The sequence below is a fragment of the Mytilus galloprovincialis genome, chromosome 1 (genome assembly GCF_965363235.1).
Source record: "Mytilus galloprovincialis chromosome 1, xbMytGall1.hap1.1, whole genome shotgun sequence".
Lineage (NCBI taxonomy): Eukaryota > Metazoa > Mollusca > Bivalvia > Mytilida > Mytilidae > Mytilus > Mytilus galloprovincialis.
The window spans coordinates 98,000,658-98,021,726 of record NC_134838.1 but is presented as its reverse complement, the minus strand read 5'-3'; the positions used below and the strand labels follow the sequence as shown (position 1 = coordinate 98,021,726).

The following is a 21,069-nucleotide window of genomic DNA, read 5'->3' as shown; positions in this document are numbered from 1 at the left end:
TTCATATATTTCAATCATTTTCAAAGTACAGTTTAAATGGCTCGATTTGCCAATCGATAACGTTAAACCTGGTAGCAGTGGGGATAAGGCTCTCGCTTACGATGCGGATATCAATGCAATCAAACCGGGCAACGGTTCGAATCCCGTGCAACTAAGGTTGATTTATATAATATTAAATAACTTAACTTAACTTAAATTTCAACTTCAATTTCAACTTCAATTTTAATTCGTCAACTTTTAACTTCAATTTCTAAAACACAAGATGTCATAGTTTTTGCATTTTCCCTCATGTTTTAATGTTGTCTTTCTTTCTTTAAACCTGTAGATCTGACGGAAATTATTGACTTTTGTCACTGTAGTGTCATAATTTTTTGTAGTTTCTGGTCGGTATAGCATTAGTCCGGGGAACAAATGATTTTACACTTGCTCAAATACCAAAAATTCAGATATTTCTACGTCTTTTTCGGTTTTAGTTGACAAATTCGGGATAGAATTGACAATCTTATGAATGTTTACATTAATGTAATTTTTTTTCGGATAAAATCGTTTTTCAAAAATACTATAACAAACTTTGATAACGTGTCCTGTAAAGTTTACCAAAAGGACTTTTTGTACCTTTTCGCATGGACTGGCTCATATATAACTGAGATGTTAAAGATACTTACGTTTCATTGGTTGTCCAACTACTTCATAATCTTCACGATCATCATCAGCATCAGATACACTTGACCTTGGTGGAGGTATCGGAGCTTTCCTTTCTACTGAAATAAACAGTAAGATATGATTTAGTGACCAGCATCTCCTTCGTATCATCGTATCGAATAAAGTTGTATATTTTATACAATGATTGTTACATTTTATCCCGATCTGTAGATAAGATGAAAGTTTTTGTGTATAAATTATTTTAGATTTGGAATTTGCTTGAATTCATACTGAAGCAACATAAGTCGTGTATGAAAAGTATGCCTAGTTAAGAGGACGTCCCTTTGAATTTCATTTTAGGGGAGGAGGAATAAAAAAAAGATCCCAAACCGCTACATTATAAAACTAAAGGTATGCTACGATAAAAAATTAAAGTAAAAATCTTGGTATCGCATTGAATAATAATTTTCGAAACTCAACAGCAAAATGATGCTGACAGCTAGAGTCCATTTTTTATGGATTACAGTTTTACTCAAAAAAAAAAAAAAAAAAGAAAGTATGACCTTCTGTTTGTAAAGGTTCTAAAAAAGAAACGAGAAACGAAAATGGCAAACAACATGGAACGACAAAAACTGAATCACAGACTCCTAGCTCGGGAAAGTCACATTTAAAATATTTGAAAAAGTAGATAAGCATGGCCCTAAAAGGCATCCCTAAGTAAAACATGCTTTTCAGCACTCAATCCTCTTCAATATGACACAGTGGTGTAACCGAAAAACAAAAACATGAATTATTAAAATATCAATTGAAACAGACTTGACTTGACAGATTGGAAGTAGGTACTCATATTCCTTAGAAAAAGAAAAAAAAACCAAACACAAGATACTGATCTAAGAGAACTCGCAGATACTGAAAGCTAGTTGAAAACCAATTCCAACTAATAAATAAACCATGTTTTCCAAACTATAATTTCAAACAGAACATATTAAATGGATTGAGTGTAAAGATGTTATTATCTGACTGCGAAAAGCATGGTCTTGTACAATGCCAAAGTATTCATATCGATATGATGCATGACCGTAAGTGTTCTTAACTGAATAGCCATACAATTACATATTTAGTTATGTTTTGATCGATTAAAAACAAAATCAATGTTAGTAGCGAGGAAGACAATATTCAAGGAATTGACTACAGTCATACATTATTAAATTTTCAAAATAATATAAAACATAATTATAATCCTGGTACTTTGATAACTTTTATAAGAAGTGGTATGATTGCCAATGAGACAACTAGCCCAAGGCGCCATCCGTGGGCTCATATTGATTGAGGGGTGATACCAAGGCTCAAATAGGAAAATACATGCTATAATCTATTTATCACAAACTAAACAAATGATTTAATCAGTAGATAGAACTTTATTACTCCGTCCGGCAAGATCATACATTTTTGTCCTCAACTGAAATAACTCCGAACAGGAAAATGAATAGGGCAAATCTACGGTCATTGCATATGCAAAACACAATGTTTTCGTGGTTATCTACAGCCCGTAACAGAGAAGTGATCGAATTCGCGTTTCTTTACCGTCAGCATAAGTTACGTTATCGACAAACTTATTTCAGAAGTGACATAATTTAATTTTCTTCATCGACAAAATATTTAATGTGCAACGTGTAAGTTTTCATTGTTTAAGTCGGTTTTTTTTAACACAGTAAAACATTTTTTATAATCAACCTCTGTCATTGGCATTTTCATTTTAACGGTAAAACGTTTCTACATTAAACATGACCTCATCGATTTGCTCAATGTAGATATTATATACTGCTTGCACTGTGAATATTTATGGGATTCAACACTGTAATAGTTTTTCTTTCGTCTGATACAGGATACCCCATATCTTTTCTTTTTCATAGCTATCTGTTTATTATGTCCCCGGGATTATGTCAATCATACATTGTTGCAATACCAACATGCCTATACTTTGTCACAGAAAAAACTGAAATAAATTTCCTTCAAATCGAAGTAAAAAATACAAATGTACCCTTTAACATTTGAAATGTTGAAGACAAAATTGCTCTATATCTTAAGTTATTGACGAATATTTGAAATTTAAACCTCTACACGATGTGATGTACGGCATTTCATTTTATCATTGGTAATGATCCATATCTGACAGAGAAGAAATATTCATAATTCTCAGAAAGTTTTCCTAAATATTGTTAGATACCACTAATCGTTCCAAAAATCAAGACAACAGAGACAAATATGGAAAAAAATATGAAAATGAAAAGATATGACTTAAGTGTTAGCATGTTCACGGAGACGGCACTGAGGTCTCCACATGTTTTCAACACGGGTAGAATTCAAAACCTTGAATATGAAAACCTCGAAATCTACGATACTTTTTCTGTGCGGTAGTTATATCTACAAATTCCAATCATGTACACGACATATAATACATGTATATTCATACATGTATATTTATATATTGGGAATTTGTTTTTGTTTCCAAACAGAATTATAAGGTTATGTATAAGTGCCTCCGTTCACTGCACAATTGTAAATTGTCTTCCTAAAGACCAACAAAAATTAATGGCACAAGTTCAAGTAGTCATAAAAAAAGTCGTATAATTTACGTTATCGAACAAAAAATCAGAAATACGGAATATTATATGTGAATCGTTAGGAAATCCGTTTCCCCTACATGTTTTAAAAGTCAAAGAAAAATGTTTTCCCTGATACAAACGTTTTAAGAACCAGCTTTGTGTAACCTATAGACAAATTCGACTGGATATAAGGAAGTTAATATGTTTACTCTGATTTGAAATTATCTTTTAGAACTTTTTTTAGTAATTGAGAACCTATGTTGTTTATGGGTAATAGGTGAAATGTTGCATGATCCCTCAAAATGACAGCAAGCGCAGTTTTCCTGACGATTTTCATTTGTACACTGCTAAAAACTGTCAGGTCCTGGCCATGGTATATTTTGGAGAAAATTTTGTTTACTGATTTTTACTAAAAAAAATATTCTCTGTGTGTGCCATTGCAAGAAATAGTTTTGCTCGTTATTTTGTCATATTTAAAAAAAATTCTCAACTAAATTTTCCCGTTTAAACTGTACTAGAAAAAAGTTTGGCATGTTAAACGGACGAAGACATATTCTAACAGAAGTACAAATACAAGTCCTCCCCTTTGTGTATACATATGAGAAAACATTTCAAAGTTATTGATTGAATTCAAATCCATAACACATACGGTACACATTGTAGTCCGAAAAAATAAAGGACTTCATTCCTATCAAACACCTTTTTAATTGTTTACCAGTATATTTCTTTTAGTTCTGGGTAGAATTGTAAAGGAAATAATACTATCAAGACGTCCTTCCATAAATCTTTTTTTTTCTGTTCTGACTTTGAAGAAATGACTACTTTTCGCCCAATCGAAATGGTGCATGGACATATTTTGTTTCATATTATTAGAATTATTTTCAATATTATCAATATTAAACTTAATTATCGACACATGAAAGTTTGTCAGCATTGTCAATCTTTTTTAACGTTAAAGTACCAATAGTTCGGTCACTACTCAAATAAGTTTGTCGGTAACGTAGCTAATTTTGACGGTAAAGAAACATCAATTCGATCACTTCTCTGTTACGGGCTGTATAATAAAGGGCTCTTCAAACAATGTCATCGTTTAATATGAGGATGCGATATCACATTAAGAATAATATGTCTACAGTTATTGCCTAACTTCAAAACCAAATATTTGTATTAATGAAAAAAAATAGCAAGGTGTTATGTAAATTTTGATAACGAAATCCCAGGCTTGAAATAACTTACCATTTATAGAAGATTACGTTTATTGAAATATAAGACGTCACAACGAAATGGATATAGCAAACGAGTCAAAGGAACATCATCGTACAAAAACAAGGAAAATTAACCATAGGAAACAATGAATCGTCCATCTGGTCAGCATTTTTAGTATAGATCCTCTCATGTGAAACTGATAATTTCAGATTTCAAAAAGGACAATTAATATTATTCCTTTTTGATTTATTCAAAAGCAGCCCCTTTGGTAAATGTTCTCACTGTGATTAGAGATGTTTTATTATTGAAAGCCAAAATATCATCCAGGTTACGATAAGTGTTATTATTTTTTCTAGTAAAAAATCTAAATTAGACGGATTTACATTTTACAATACAAAAGAAGGCTTTATATGAGTTGCAGCAAATACATTTTCAATCCAAAGATTGTATTTTAATAAAAGAAGCAGATGTCGCTAAGTACAAACCCTCACATTTAAGTACTGAAGCACCAAATAATGTGAAACTTTAATTAAGTGACTAAAAACATATTAGTATGAATTATTTTCATTTTTTTTCTTGGAAAGATATTTTCAACCAACATATTGGAAATTTTGAATAAAAACTAAAATTAAAAAAAATACGGCGGAAATGAATCATAACGATCCATTGTTTTTTTTGTTTTTTTTTTATAATACCATGCCAAACAATTCGGAGAATCGAGCTTTGATTGTTATATCCCATGATATATGAGGAAACACCTATGCACAATGTGTTGAAGTGGAATAGGAAAATATAGACTGGCACCAAATGAAGAGAATACCACAACCGGAAGTCACTGACAGGATATTTCAAAGGAAACAATACAACATCGGAAAAACAACTCAATCATTAAATCCGCTTCAAATTAATGAACATAATACATACATGATGTACATAAGAATAAAAAAATATGGAAGACATCCATCAACACTATATTCAATTGAATATTGAATACCTTCTTACACTTCTGCAGAGGGATAAGTCCACATTATCACTTCATATTGTTTGGGGGTCCTATTATTAATAGTCCTAAATATATCTGTTACTCTCTTGGGTCTGGGTTACATATTTGGATATGCTTGAATTTCGGTAACCAACTTAAAAAAAACCCACAACTTATACTCTTTTCCGCATTATTATAGTATAAGGCGTGTCCGCAACAACAAGCAAAGAGCGAAGACATGTTTGAATTAAAAGAAAATTAATTAAGTCATATCAAGCATTCAATGCAAATCTTCCTGTATGATCATTGAAAATGAGACCCAGGTAGTTCATAAAAACTTGTGTCATCAAGTCAGAAAAATTACATTAAACTAGAGGCTCTCAAGAGCCTGTGTCGCTCACCCTGGTCTATGTGCATATTATCAATGGACACAGATAAATTCATGAATAAATGGTGTTTTTGTGATGGTGATGTGTTTGTAGATCTTTCTTTACTGAACATTCTTGTTGCTACAAATATTTCTCTCTATAATGAACTTGGCCCAGTAATTACAGTGGAAAATATTTCCTAAAAACATGACGAAAAAGTTGTTAACAATTGACTATAAAGGGCAGTAACTCCTTAAGGGGTCAATTGAAAATTTTGGTCATGTTGACTTATTTGTAGATCTTATTTTGCTGAACATTATTGCTGTTTACAGTTTATCTCTATCTATAATAATATTCAAGATAATAACCAAAATCTGCAAAATTTCCTTAAAATTACTAATTCGGGGGCAGCAACCCAACAACAGGTTGTCTGATTTGTCTGAAAATTTCAGGGCAGATAGATCTTGACCTGATAAACAATTTTACCCAGTCAGATTTGCTCTAAATCCTTTGGTGTCAGAGATATAAGCCAAACTCTATGTTCTATTTTTAGCCATGGCAGCCATCTTGGTTTGTTGGACGGGTCACGCCACACAATTTTTAAACTAAATTCCCCAATAATGATTGTGGCAAAGTTTGGTTAAATTTGGCCCAGGAGTTTCAGAGGAGAAGATTTTTGTAAAAGATTACAAAAATTTACGAAAAATTGGTCAAAATTGACTATAAAGGGCAATAACTCCTTAAGGGGTCAACTGATATTTTGGTCATGTTGACTTCTTTGTAGATCTTACTTTGCTGAACATTATTGCTGTTTACAGTTTATCTCTTTCTATAATAATATTCAAGATAATAACCAAAATCTGCAAAATTTCCTTCAAATTACTTATTTCGGGGCAGCAACCCAACAACAGGTTGTCTGATTCATCTGAAAATTTCAGGGCTGATACATTTTCACTTGATGAACAATTTTACCCCCATGTCAGATTTGCTCTAAATGCTTTGGTTTCAGAGTTATAAGCCAAAATCTACATTTCACCTCTATGTTCTATTTTTAGCCATGGCGGCCATCTTAGTTGGTTGGCCGGGTCACCCAACACATTTTGAAAACTAGATACCCCAAAGATGATTGTGGCCAAGTTTGGATTAATTTGGCCATGCAGTTTCAGAGGAGAAGATTTTTGTAATAGATTACTAAGATTTACGAAAAATGGTTAAAAATTGACTATAAAGGGCAATAACTCCTAAAGGGGTCAATTGAACATTTCGGTCATGTTGACTTATTTGTAAATCTTACTTTGCTGAACATTATTGCTGTTTACAGTTTATCTTTATCTATAACAATATTCAAGATAATAACCAAAAACAGCAAAATTTCCTTAAAATTACATATTCAGGGGCAGCAACCCAACAACGGGTTGTCTGATTCATCTGAAAATTTCAGGGCAGATAGATCTTGACCTGATAAACAATTTTACCTCCATGTCAGATTTGCTGTAAATGCTTTGGTTTTTGAGTTATAAGCCAAAAACTGCATTTTACCCCTATGTTCTATTTTTAGCCATGGCGGCCATCTTGGTTAGTTGACGGGGTCACGCCACACATTTTTTAAACTAGATACCCCAATGATGATTGTGGCCAAGTTTGGTTTAATTTGGCCCAGTAGTTTCAGAGGAGAAGATTTTTGTAAAAGTTAACGACGACGGACGACGACGGACGACGGACGACGACGACGACGGATGCCGGACGCAAAATGATGGGAAAAGCTCACTTGGCCCTTCGTGCCAGGTGAGCTAAAAATATACTGGTTTCATTTTTTATTAAACATCATGTCATGATTTTATATGTTCTAGCCTTAAGTATGATATTTTCAAACGAATATCTAAACAATAGTACTACCTAATTATATAAGAAAATCATATTTGTTGTAAGGCCTATTTTCTCCTTATGTCAAAGCATACAACAAATGCTATTATATATTTTTATTATGCTTATTGCGTTACCACGGTTTAATATTGAGACAAATAAAAAAGTTCATACAAAACATGCAGCTATCAATCATATTTTTGATTTGCTGCAACAAAATGTTACCCAAATACTCATTTATAATGAGATAATATAAGAATCAATAACTGTCCTTTCCTAGTTTAAATATTTCAGTTTTCCACAAAAGTTTACGAAAAAAAGAACGATTTTTCTTTTCCTATTGTTAATTTTCCATTTTTGAACGGTGACGTATCTGGAGTTACGTTTCGTTTTCAATGAGCGTAATCTATGTATTACTGATAAATTATAAGCTGATAAGTCAGCATGCATTACAACATTCTTCCATTGATACAAATATAAGGTTTGTAAGTTTCATTGTCCCTTTTAAAAGAAAACGTATTTTGAACGAAATAACATATCCTGATTATTACGGGTAAACTCAACACTTTAAATAAATATATTCTAAAAACTTACCAATTCGACAATATAATTATGTCTTTGAATATGGTTTTTATTGGTATTAGTATTGATATTGATTTTGTTTTATAGTAATTAAAACCATTATTTTGAAAAGTGTATGTATTAATGCCAAGACAAAAAACGAAAAACGACATACAGATCAAAAGACAAAAACAGTACACAAAACACAACATAGAAATCCATAGACTGATCAACACAAATACCATCAGGGGTGATCTATGGTGCTCTGGTTGGGTCAGCAAATATTGCTCCACGTACGGCAAATGTACAAAAGATATTTACTTAATTTGTTTTCTTTTCATTAACTTTTTTGGTTTCGAGCGTCACTGATGAGTTTTTTTATAGACGAAACGCGCGTCAGGCGTAAATATAAAATTTAATCCTGATATCTATGATAAGTTTATTTACACTACCCAACCATCTCATATTTACAATATATACCCGCAGGATCAGATTTTTTTATCAGTTAAAAAAGTAACCATTGCAAATGCGAGCAGAATGAAGAACTGTACACATAAAATATGAATACAGCCTAGTCATTCATTACATTTTCTTAATTTTAGTTTGAATACAGAAAGGTAAAAATAACAAAAATACCGAACTCCTACGAAAATTATAAACTGAAAGTCTATCAGCAAATGGCAAATTCAAAAGATCAAACACATAACACGAACGGAAAATAACTGTCAGATTCCTTACTTAAACCTCTCACTTGTAAGCAATCCCAAAAATTCTATATATTGACAACGATCTGTGAAAAAACCAAAACAGACATGATAGGTAAAAATGTTAAAATAGGGGTTCAGACAGCAATCAACATTGTGTTATAATTCACAAAGTCATACATACAAACACATATGCCAACAAATGGCAGGATGTACAAGTACCGAGCCATGTCAACGACACTACGAAAACTAGACTAAACAGCAAAAGTAATATTTTAAAAGACAAATAAAAAAATACGATAACACGTTATTAAGATGATATGATAAAGAACGCCAGTATCTAAAATCTAAACTTTAAGACCATCGTATATTATTTGTGAAGCCGACACGAAACATTCATTAAAAGGCTCTGATATCCGCCGATGAACTCTCTCAGAAAAAAGACAAGACGTATATTAGTTTTAGCAGTATATATTATATTCTCATGATATACTTAATCATCATTAGAAGGAATCAAAGATAATGATAGATTATATCATGGCAATTAAATGTTTTAACTAGTCCCCAATAGTTGTAAAACATGGTTTATGTAAAGGGAGGCAATGCTTATAACAGTATATATTGTAAAAATAAAACCAATCTGATATGTTGATTGTTAGTATTTATTGACAAAAAGATTTGAATGCCAGAGTGAATGTTGGGGTTCGTGTTGCTTATTCTTTAGTTTTCTATATTGGGTCATGTGTATTATTGTTTGTTTGTCTTTTTCATTTTTAGCCATTGCGTTGTCAGTTTATTTTCGATTGATGAGTTTGACTGTCCCTCTAGTATCTTTTGTCCCTCTTGAAGACTAAACAATGGTAAACACAGGTGTAGCAAGTGCATAATACGCATATGTGTGACGTTTAGTCTAGATTATGTTCTATGCTTGGGAGAATTCAATTTTCACAACTGCATAAATGTGCAATTAGATAGCAAACGTAAAAAACGTTTTTCTAAAGTTTATGTCCTGAAAATCCAACAAATTAGTTCCAGAAGCACGAGAGATTTACAAATATGCAGGTTTAATTGTTAACTGAATTTGAAGGAATGTTGGTCGTATTAAATTCTTTATTTTAAACTTACATCTGAAAAATCAATAATCTTTTTAAATCAAGTATATACAGGGACATTATTATGCAATAGTAAATAAAGGCACTCAACTGTTTAACAAAAGTGTCAAAACAAAATTTGTGATGACACGCATATAGCATGTATATATAATTTTCCATATTTTTTTTTAGAAAACCGAGTTTTTCAATTAAATTTTAATTAGTGAAGACTGGCGATTGTCGTCCAGTGCATGACATATAATGAAATAAGAATTAATAGCCTCGATTGAATAGTTATCAAAGGTACCAGGATTATAATTTAGTACGCCAGACGCGCGTTTCGTCTACATAATACTCATCACTGACGCTCATATCAAAATATTTATAAAGCCAAACAAGTACAAAGTTGAACCTCATATTAATTTCGAAATTGATCGTAAGAATTTTCGGTTGTCTTAAATGCATCATAATACAGAAATTGTCTTCTAACAACTATTTTCATTTAGGTCTAAGAAAGGAATCAAATGTTCGGATGGTTAATGCTAAGTTTTACCATATTTTTTTGACGGTAATTAGCTAATCAAAATGAAGTTTAAGAATGATGCAATTTGAGGTTACACTATAAAAGCACTAAGCGGAAAAATTGGGATTCGTTTCAGCAAAAAAAAAAAAAAAAAAAAAATACTAGAAATGAACTGAAAATGAATTTATTGAATTTATTTCAATTAGTGATTCAACTTTATCAGTGAGATGATTAATACACCATTTTCTTCATAAGGAAATTCTGTACCAAATAAATCATATGACATTTTTTTGCAATTCCTTTGATGTGTTTAACCTTTTGATTTTGTCATTTGATAATGTACTTTCCATTTTGAATTTTACTTTATTTCGGTATTTATGTTACCTTACTTTTTAGTTAAAAGCAGAATGAATGTTCATTGTAAAATATTTCCTGAATTCGATGCGATTCTCACTTTGAAATTTTTAATGAAGAGTGTTGGAGATCATGTTCTGTCTTCTTCTTAACAACGAGTTTTTTTTATCACTCTTGCATGATTTTTAACTAGCCTACTATAAATGATAAAACAGGGAACACACAAGTGAAAGTACAAAGCAGTAATGCCGGCTGTCAGCATGCTGTCAGAAGTATTATAGAGCCTTTTTTTGTCTTTGTAAATCTTAGGAATTGACAACAGATGACTTTGATCATGTTGTTCTTTGTTCAAAGTTATCTTTGGCCAAGTCTTTAATGGAGAACTTAGACAATGACAACAGGGGTTATGACTAACATTGCGTTTTCTAATACAACAACTAAAGTAAGTTTTGGGTGCATAAATTTAGTTTTTTATTTTTCGTTTCAACTCGATAATATTTTAGGAAGTCCGTATATCAAGCACACGCGAGCAACCTTGTTACTATCCATATTGATTCAAACTTAACTATCTCATAACTCGCATGCATATTCCGTAATTGGTTGAATCATGAATAAACGAACAATATATCTTTTTTATGCAACACCTATTTCATATTTTTAAGAACAATTAATGTTATTAAAAAGTATATTTTCTCTGTGTGTTTTGAATTTACCATTATCAAAAGGGTTTATAACAGGAGACAAATTATAATTTTTACAGGAGAATATCTTATCCTTTGTCTTTCTAGAATTACAATTAATAAAATATGTTTTAAATCGTTGTTTGAGACAACCTCTTTTGTGAATGGGCTATTGCTGGAATAAGAAAAGAATGTTTTATAGGCAAACAATCGAGTTAAGACTTTGTGAAATTATGATACGAATCTATGTCAGTTTTGACTGATGTTTATTTGGAACATCGGTACGCTATGTATGTTTAAAGATAACAATTTTTTACATGTTTAATGCTACCACTTTTTTAGCCTTACAAAGTTGTGGCAGTTTAATTCACAAATTCTGAAAACAAATGAAATACTAAGGATGCTCATATCTAACATCTATAATGTTTAACGTGTTGTACTATACGTGTTATCTTAATTCTCAAAATAATCATAAGCTATGAATTTTCAAATGAATTCATTCTTTAAATAATCCTAAGATATTATTTTCAGTAATTCATCGCTTTTATTCATCTTTTGTTTCCTTTTAAAAAATGTGATATCTTGATAATAATAGATTTTATTAATAAGCCTATCTAAACATCAATGTTTCCTTTTCATAATATGCATTGCTTTTACTCTGAATTAAATAAATGCTTCCTTTAAATCAACACCGTTTCTTACAACATTTCAGCAAATTAAGTCCGTGATTTTTTTTAAGGGGGCATATTTCTTTAATATGTTTTTTCTATATCATTTTCAATAAACCTAACAAATCATTCTGCTATTAATTTTACATAGGCGCAAGGAGTTATCTTTACGATGCTTTCTTAGTTGCTATTATAGTTCAGCTAAACTTCTTCACAAATGATACTACATTACACTCTTTTGTCTATTTGCACAAAGACGTATTAATTCGTTCTAACTTTTTCTTAATCATAATCGCTAATAAATAAAAAATTTCGTATTCCGTAAAATTTACGAATATTCACGCTCTATTGGTACTCGTACATTTTACACAACATGAAAACCTTCAACTCTAAAATGAAAACAGTTCTTGCGGCCGATATTAGGTAGATTTTCAAACGAAACGCCTTAAAATGTGCAAGCAGTCTATACTTTTAACATCTATGGACTAAGCCTCTGCGTCAAATTTTCTAAATATATTTAGTGGTAAAAGATTATGTATAACTCCTACAATTATAGATTCAAACAAACCTTGGCCATACAGTTTATACTCATAAAGGGTGTGTAAGCAAAACGCAGTGCTCAGAAATACTTTGAAAGAATTACAGCGCCCATCTTTTTGAAATTCACAGAAATTTTAACAATTTTTTTTAGAGAATTGTCATTAAATGGTACGTACGTATGGTACGTGTGTTCTTATTATCCATAAAATTGAGAATGGAAATGGGGAATGTGCCAAAGAGACAACAACCCGACCATAGAAAAAAACAACAGCAGAAGGTCACCAACAAGTCTTCAATGTAGCGAGAAATTCCCGCACCCGGAGGCGTCCTTCAGCTGGCCCCTAAACAAATATATACTAGTTCAGTGATAATGAACGCTATACTAATTTCCAAATTGTACACAAGAAACTAAAATTAAAATAATACAAGACTAGCAAAGGCCAGAGGCTCCTGACTTGGGACAGGCGCAAAAATGCGGCGGGGTTAAACATGTTTGTGAGATCTCAACCCTCCCCCTATACCTCTAGCCAATGTAGAAAAGTAAACGCATAACAATACGCACATTAAAATTCAGTTCAAGAGAAGTTCGAGTCTGATGTCAGAAGATGTAACCAAAGAAAATAAACAAAATGACAATAATACATAAATAACAACAGACTACTAGCAGTTAACTGACATGCCAGCTCCAGACTTCAATTAAACTGACTGAAAGATTATGATTTCATCATATGAACATCAGGCACAATCCTTCCTGTTAGGGGTTTAGTATCATACCATCATAACATATATGAGAAGAACATAACCGTGTCATGCCAACAACTGGTTTTTTAATAAATGTGTTTAGTTCCGATGCAAAGACCCTATAAGTGAATCAATGTTAACGCCAAAATATGCAATCTTTAATATCCTGACAACAGTATCGTAACTATATCCCTTCTTAATAAGTCTATACAAAGGTTTTGTTAGTTTTTGAGGTGAATACTGACACCTTTGTGCTTTATAAAGAATATTTCCATAAAAAATTGGATGTGAAATACCTGAACGTATAAGAAGTCTGCATGTTGAGCTTTATTTACGAATGATGTCCTTATACCGAATATAAAATTTAGTAAATGTTTTGACTAGTTTGTGATATCGAAAACCCTGGTGTAATAATTTTTCAGTAATACATAAATTTCTCTCGTTAAAATCTAAAACATTGTTACATACACGAGCGAATCGTACAAGTTGATATATATAAACACCGTAAGATGATGACAAGGGAACGTCACCATCAAAAAATGGATAATTAACGATAGGAAATGAAAAATCATCTCTTTTATCATAAATTTTAGTATTCAGCTTTCCGTTAGTGATATAGATATCAAGATCGAGGAAAGGGCAGTGGTCATTGTTAGTATTAGCTTTATTTAAAGTAAGTTCAACAAGTTAAATTTCTTTAATATACATACTGAAGTCGTCATTATTGAGAGCCAAAATATCATCCAAATATCTAAAAGTATTATTAAATTTGTTTATCAGATGTTGTTTCGATGGGTCTTTGCTTATTTTTGTCATAAGTTGTAACTCATAGCAATACAAAAACAGGTCCGCAATAAGTGGTGCACAGTTAGTCTCCATTGGAATTTCGATAATCTGACGATATACGGAATCCCCAAAGCGAACAAAAATGTTATCTAGTAAAAATTCATGGGCATATATAGTATCAAAGCATGTCCAATTGACATAGTTTTTTTGTTTATTGCTACTAAGAAATGACCTAAAAGAGTTTGAACATATATATTCACATTCTGACTTTTTAAATGCCCATTTAATTAGGTGTGTGAATTTTTTCTTAATGAGAATGTGAGGCAATGTGGTATACAGGGTAGAAAAATCAAAACTTTGAACAGATTCAAAATCACCAATATAAGCATGCAATTTATCAAGTACTTCCAACGAGTTCTTGACACTCCAAAAGTAATTAATTCCACTATTTTCGAAGGCCTTATTTGAACAATTTATTATCAGGTTTTTAATTTTTTTTTTAAATACCAAGTGTGCTGGTAAGAAGAATAGACAATTTAGTAGTGGAACAATGGCTTGAAGACGAAATATATCTATATTTGTAAGGTGTTTTGTGTAGCTTCGGAAGCCAGTACATAGTTGAACTTTCATTGTATTTGGCTCTGCTTGTAAAGCGGTAGCTAAAAGTTTATGTTTGTTACAGATGTCGTTTTCTGAAAATGGAGTCAGTTGGAATGTTGGTGAATTGGTGATTTCTTTTTTCAGAACCTAAATGTAAGATTTACGTCAAACAATAATAATATTATTAGCAGCTTTATCGGCCGGGACAAAAACAAATTTCTTCGATAGTTCTTTTAGTTTATGTTTGATACTAGAAATAGGTTTTTTTGTGGTATAGTTAATAGTAAAATGTTCTTTAAAATGTTGAATACGTATATCAACTATCTTCATTACTGAATTAAAAAAAGAGTCTAAAGATTTTTTGTCAGCTTTTCCCCGTTTTATCCATTTCATACAGTAAGTATGGAGTAAGTCGTTGATGATATTACGACACTCATTCCAATTAATAATTGACGGGGGACGATATTTAGGTCCTTTACTGAGGAATGATTTTAACTCTCGGTCTTGAACGATGTTAAGATCTCCTGTTATAACATGGGAAATGGGTCCATAGATTTATAGGTACTACAATTACATGAAGTAGGTGTATTTTCACTGATATTAACATCTTTACACAGTTGACTATAATTAAACACAAATTTCCGAGTAGATTTCTTGTGAATATAACAAATAAGAGGTAACTCAGTATTGTCAAAATATCCAGAAATTTGTTCTTTAACAGAATGGTCGTTAAATATACCGGCAATATTTACAAAATCAAAACCTTTATTGGCATACTTTATTTTAATAAAATGTTTTTTATGATCTTCAGGGCGATCAATTTTGGGAAATAGTTTAGAATAACAATATGCCATAATAATTTGAACAATTTCATACTAAGAACTGCTATATGAAATTGTGTTGCAATCCTCCAAAATTTTATTTAACTTATTAACCGGTAATGAACAGAGTTTTGTTAACAGATAATGTCTGCCGTTGTTTTTTGAAATAGAAATTAGGTTCGAAATATTGGTATGATTGGTCCGAAGTTTTCTTTTATTGCGATTTGTTCTACGACCGTGAGAACGGTTTTTACGAACAGTTTTAGAAACTATATCCAAAATGTTAACGGAATCGGTTCTAGATATATTACCAATTCCCATGATATTATCATTAAGACCGAGAGGGTAGACTGTCTGTAATTTTTTAATCCAATTTAATTCAATTATTTTCCGTGATCGTACAAACTTTGAATGAGATTCACCAGGCTGCTTATTTACTACTTCTAAAGGTTGAACTGCTAAATATTTAAAAGGATGGTTGTGCTTCTTAAGGTGTTGGTAAATGATACTTTTGAATTTATTGGGTCTTTTAAAACGATACAGATGTTCTTGAGTGCGTTAAGATAAATATCGTCCAGTTTCTCCTACGTACTGAATACCACATCCCGGTTTGTTTCATGTGAGTAAATAAATAATACTGTTTGTTTTTCAAGTTATATCAGTTTCAAAATTCAAAGAAAATGTGCGACCATTAAATGTGGACCTTACCGTATTGTTGGTGGAAAGACGGGGACATGTAAGTCATTTTTTGGCATGACACTTATCGATAGAAGGGTAACCACGATTTGTATGGTTAAAAATGTTAGCGATGGTAGTATTTTTAGATAACCGATCTTGAAGATTAAGACGTGTAGATACCCTTTGAACAAGTTTAGTATTTAATAATTTTCCATTTCTAAGCTTCATAATTGTTTTTTGTTAGTGAATTATATTATAAAGGAGCAAGACTGGCGTCCATAATATGAACCAGCATACAATAATTTAAGTTATGTAAAATTGATAAACCTGTTCGGCTAAAAATGTCAAACGCTATCAGTATTAATTACCCGAAAAAAAATAGGGTATATCAGGGTAGGACTGATGGCTGACTAAATAGTAGAATGGGGCTGAATATTGAAATACTACTGTTTGATAAATATTCCTAAAGTAATGAACTAGAGCAGTTCTCGCTCGGACACAAACTCCATAATCTAGTAAATTATAAGAGCATAAACCTGAAGCACGGGGAGACACTCTACTGCCTCCACACTGCACTAAAGACAAACTCTGTAAAAAATAAAATTGAGAAAGGAAATGGGGAATGTGCCAAAGAGACAACAACCCGACCATAGAAAAAAACAACAACAGAAGGTCACCAACAAGTCTTCAATGTAGCGAGAAATTCCCGCACCCGGAGGCGTCCTTCAGCTGGCCCCTAAACAAATATATATTAGTTCAGTGATAATAAACGCCATACTAATTTCCAAATTGTACACAAGAAACTAAAATTAAAATAATACAAGACTAACAAAGGCCAGAGGCTCCCGACTTGGGACAGGCGCAAAAATGCGGCGGGGTTAAACATGTTTGTGAGATCTCAACCCTCCCCCTATACCTCTAGCCAAGGTAGAAAAGTAAACGCATAACAATACGCACATTAAAATTCAGTTCAAGAGAAGTCCGAGTCTGATGTCAGAAGATGTAACCAAAAAAAATAAACAAAATGACAATAATACATAAATAACAACAGACTACTAGCAGTTAACTGACATGCCAGCTCCAGACTTCAATTAAACTGACTGAAAGATTATGATTTCATCATATGAACATCAGGCACAATCCTTCCCGTTAGGGGTTAAGTATCATACCATCATAACATATATGAAAAGAACATAACCCGTGTCATGCCAACAACTGGTTTTTGAATAAATGTGTTTAGTTCCGATGCAAAGACCCTATAAGTGAATCAATATTAACGCCAAAATATGCAATCTTTAATGACCTGACAACATGTATGCATTACACCGGCGGAGAAAGCATGTTCACATATATGTATAAAATTGGTGTAAAATTTTACTCTCAGAGCCTTTGAAGCAAACATCCGTTTAAAGAAAAGTGAACAATTAATTATAATAACACAACAATTCGACTTCATTTAAAAACTGTTGTTGGTTCTTAACTATTGTCTCATTAGAAATCAAATAAATGAAATAACAAGTGAGTATTTACACCTAACCTATAGAGTTGTGCACGCGTATATTTATTACAAATGAAAGTCGGCTCTAATTTTCAAATAAGTATAAATAAAACTACCATAGTGTAGATTGGAATGTAAACATTAAATTCTAGAAATATATACCTTCTATATGATGACCAGGACGAGGCGGCACAGGGGGTGGTGCTTCAGGTATGAACGAAGATCTCTTTGTCTCTCCTCCTTCTGTGTCATCAATCACGTAAAAACTCCTTGGATTCTTTGCAAATTCCAGATACAGACTTCCATCAATAACATCCATATTTGGTGACGTTTGTGAAAAATTACGAATTGCCAGAAGTTCGTATTCATCTGGCTCCGAATAAATTGGTACATTCACTTCAATTTCATTGACAGCATCCCTGCTTAACGGCAATAGAACTATACTTCTATGAACATACTTTTCATTTTCAATCCTTAAACTTTCAGGCATGTATGGTAGTTGAGGTTTATGATGTCCAACGACTACTTCTTCTCTAAACACTCGTTTTAATTTTACACAGCCAGTAAATGCTTGGACGTTTTCAACTGCGCTTTGCAAATCTATAGTAAGAACCTTTTCAAACTCATCTTCTACAAATCTTACGAATTGTGGAAGTGGCAGTTTATCTATCACATCTGTCAGTGTGTATTCTGTTTCGTCTGGTAGTGGAACAAACCGACCTTTCACACTATTGTTAAGGACTACAACGTCATCGTCATATTTTGCAATTAGTCCCTGGTTAGGTAAAAACCGATCCAATTCTAATCTTTTGCCAGATTCTATACGTATAGCTTGATCTTGATTTGACTGTGCAAAGAATGGAGTATCAACCCTAACATAACGTGGAAAGTCTCTCATTAGTTCTGTGACAGAAGTATACACTTTAAATTCGGTTGGTGGTCTTGTAATAACAACCTTTCCTTTGTACCCGAGTGGAATGATAATTTCTCGGTCTGGTTGAATATAACCAGTTCGGTCTTCCAGAATGGCTTCGCTCCATGATGAAACAACCGTTGCATATACTTTCTGAATACTTTTCACAAAGTCCAGTTTTAACAAATCTCCTCTTGAAAATGATTCTGCATCATTATCTCCATAAAATCCTTCAGCCACCCGCACAATGGCTGGCATACTAGAGTATACCACATCTCTGATGCTCTGTGTTTCATCAGACCACACTATGTCTTCATCGGTACCTTCTTTGGATGTCATGTCATTTTCATATTCAATACAAAACTCAAACAAGGAAGTACTGCGCTGAAATATATAATCAGTTTAAAAATAGTCCTTCCTGAGTTAAACCAGGTGCGCATTAAATCAAGTCCAATCATACCTTTTATGTATTTTATGATACCACATTGAACAAATATTTCGATTTATACAACAAGTAAAAGTGTACGGTAATATTTTATTTTGTTTGACGAAATATTAAAATGTAATTGACCCTTTATAAATAAAGATCTTAATTCAATACATCACTTTCAAGGCTATGTTCACCATAACATCTAAATATCCGTTTAAAAAAATCTTGTGTTTTCTATTTATATATTGTCAGGGTTGGAAAACATGAAGTCTTCCGTGCTTTTTAAAAACAAAGAATGATGAATAAAAAGATAATGTTTTCTTCTAAATAGTTTATGTATTAAATATAACCTCATTTAAACGACATTTCATTTCCTTGTTTGTCCAATTCGTATATGAATTCGTGTATCGATAACCCCTTCATATTTCACTTGCTGAACACGCATTTAAATCATTCAAAGAGCAAAGGGGCACCATATTTTTTATCGTCATGGCTGTATTATTTAAGTGCATCGACGGTTTAGAATATTATGTAAAAAAAACCAACGTTTTTCTCATAGAACACTTTGAAAGATCAAAATTCAACTAAGCTAAAAATAGACTCTCAAAAATATGAGCGTCACTGATGAGTCTTATGTAGACGAAACGCGCGTCTGGCGTACTAAATTATAATCCTGGTACCTTTGATAACTTTTTATAGCACGTGTAAAATGCTAATTTACATTAGAGAAATAAAAGAGAAAATAGCCATATGTGTTTAAATGTTTAAATCAAAATAATAGTACCAATGAGATTATATGTATGACTAATCAGCCATTTTTTAATGCCTTTTTAATAATATTGTATTTTTAATAAAGGGATATTTTTAACGAAAATGTGATATTTTACACGAAAATAATTTTATAGTGTTTTTCTTTTCTATTGTAATGAATTGACGTTCGATAGTAAAAAAATAAGTAATAAAAAGCATACATGATAGAAATGTCTTGATGCATTTTAAGCATGCAATTTTTGGTCAATCTAGATCATAACTGATATTTACTCATATCTTTGCATTCGTTTCTTTCTTTAATTTATGCACATTTATACCCCTAGGGGTTGATGCTAAGTTGGCATGAAATAAAATAAAAAAAAAGGTTCAATGCTTTCAAATTTAATTACAGACGGTATGGTCCGAGTTTACGTTTTAGCTCATCTGTTCAGAACTTTGTTTATTCAACTGTTTGGCTAAAAAAAAATTAATGTATAAATAGACCTGTATCTTGAAAACCTTTATCTATAGAATAAATCTGGCATAGCAAAAATGTTACGAATCTCAAAATCTTCATACTATCAATTTGATTAAAAATAGCAGATCGAAGACTCATTTAAGGAGTTATTGACTTAAAGGTTGCATTTCTGTAAATATTGACAATGCAATTTTCCATAGGAACTCCTTTTATGGCTGAAACTGTACCACTTTTACTATGAAGTTTTGAAAAAAATCTTATCCTAGAATTGAAAGTTCAAATGCACTACATTTTTTTCAAAGGTCAAAATATAGGGCTGTGCGGCATATTTTCAACGTTTATATGCCCTGAACTTTTCAGAGTTTAAACTAACACTAATTTTCTTAACCTCGAATGAAGGGTTACAACAGATTTCATTGTAAACAATATGCACATGTATATTTACTGGTAACATTCCCAAGTTATGTCTCTATGAGATGGAACACAGATAGCATATTTGGGAACCAGTATGTAAACAAAATTAATTTTCTATGTATATTCTAAATCTCCCCAAAAGAGGCGTGGTTTGAGAAACAGCTGTATTTAC

At 31.9% G+C, this 21,069-nt stretch overlaps 1 protein-coding gene across 2 annotated transcripts in view; it reads right to left on the bottom strand.

Annotated features, from left to right (window-relative positions):
* Nucleotides 1-19,350, bottom strand: part of LOC143046412 (uncharacterized) — a 30,372-nt gene extending 11,022 nt beyond the window's left edge. The window contains exons 1-2 of one of the 2 annotated variants that reach the window (XM_076219581.1): nt 18,075-19,350; nt 666-758 (exon numbers count right to left, since the gene is read on the bottom strand). In XM_076219581.1, the coding sequence (XP_076075696.1) occupies nt 666-758; nt 18,075-19,164 (1,183 nt within the window). In that variant the 5' untranslated portion in view covers nt 19,165-19,350. Of the gene's footprint in view, nt 1-665; nt 762-18,074 lie in introns of both variants that reach the window. The other variant, XM_076219572.1, reaches the window with a different exon arrangement.
* Between the last annotated feature and the right edge of the window lie 1,719 nt (nt 19,351-21,069).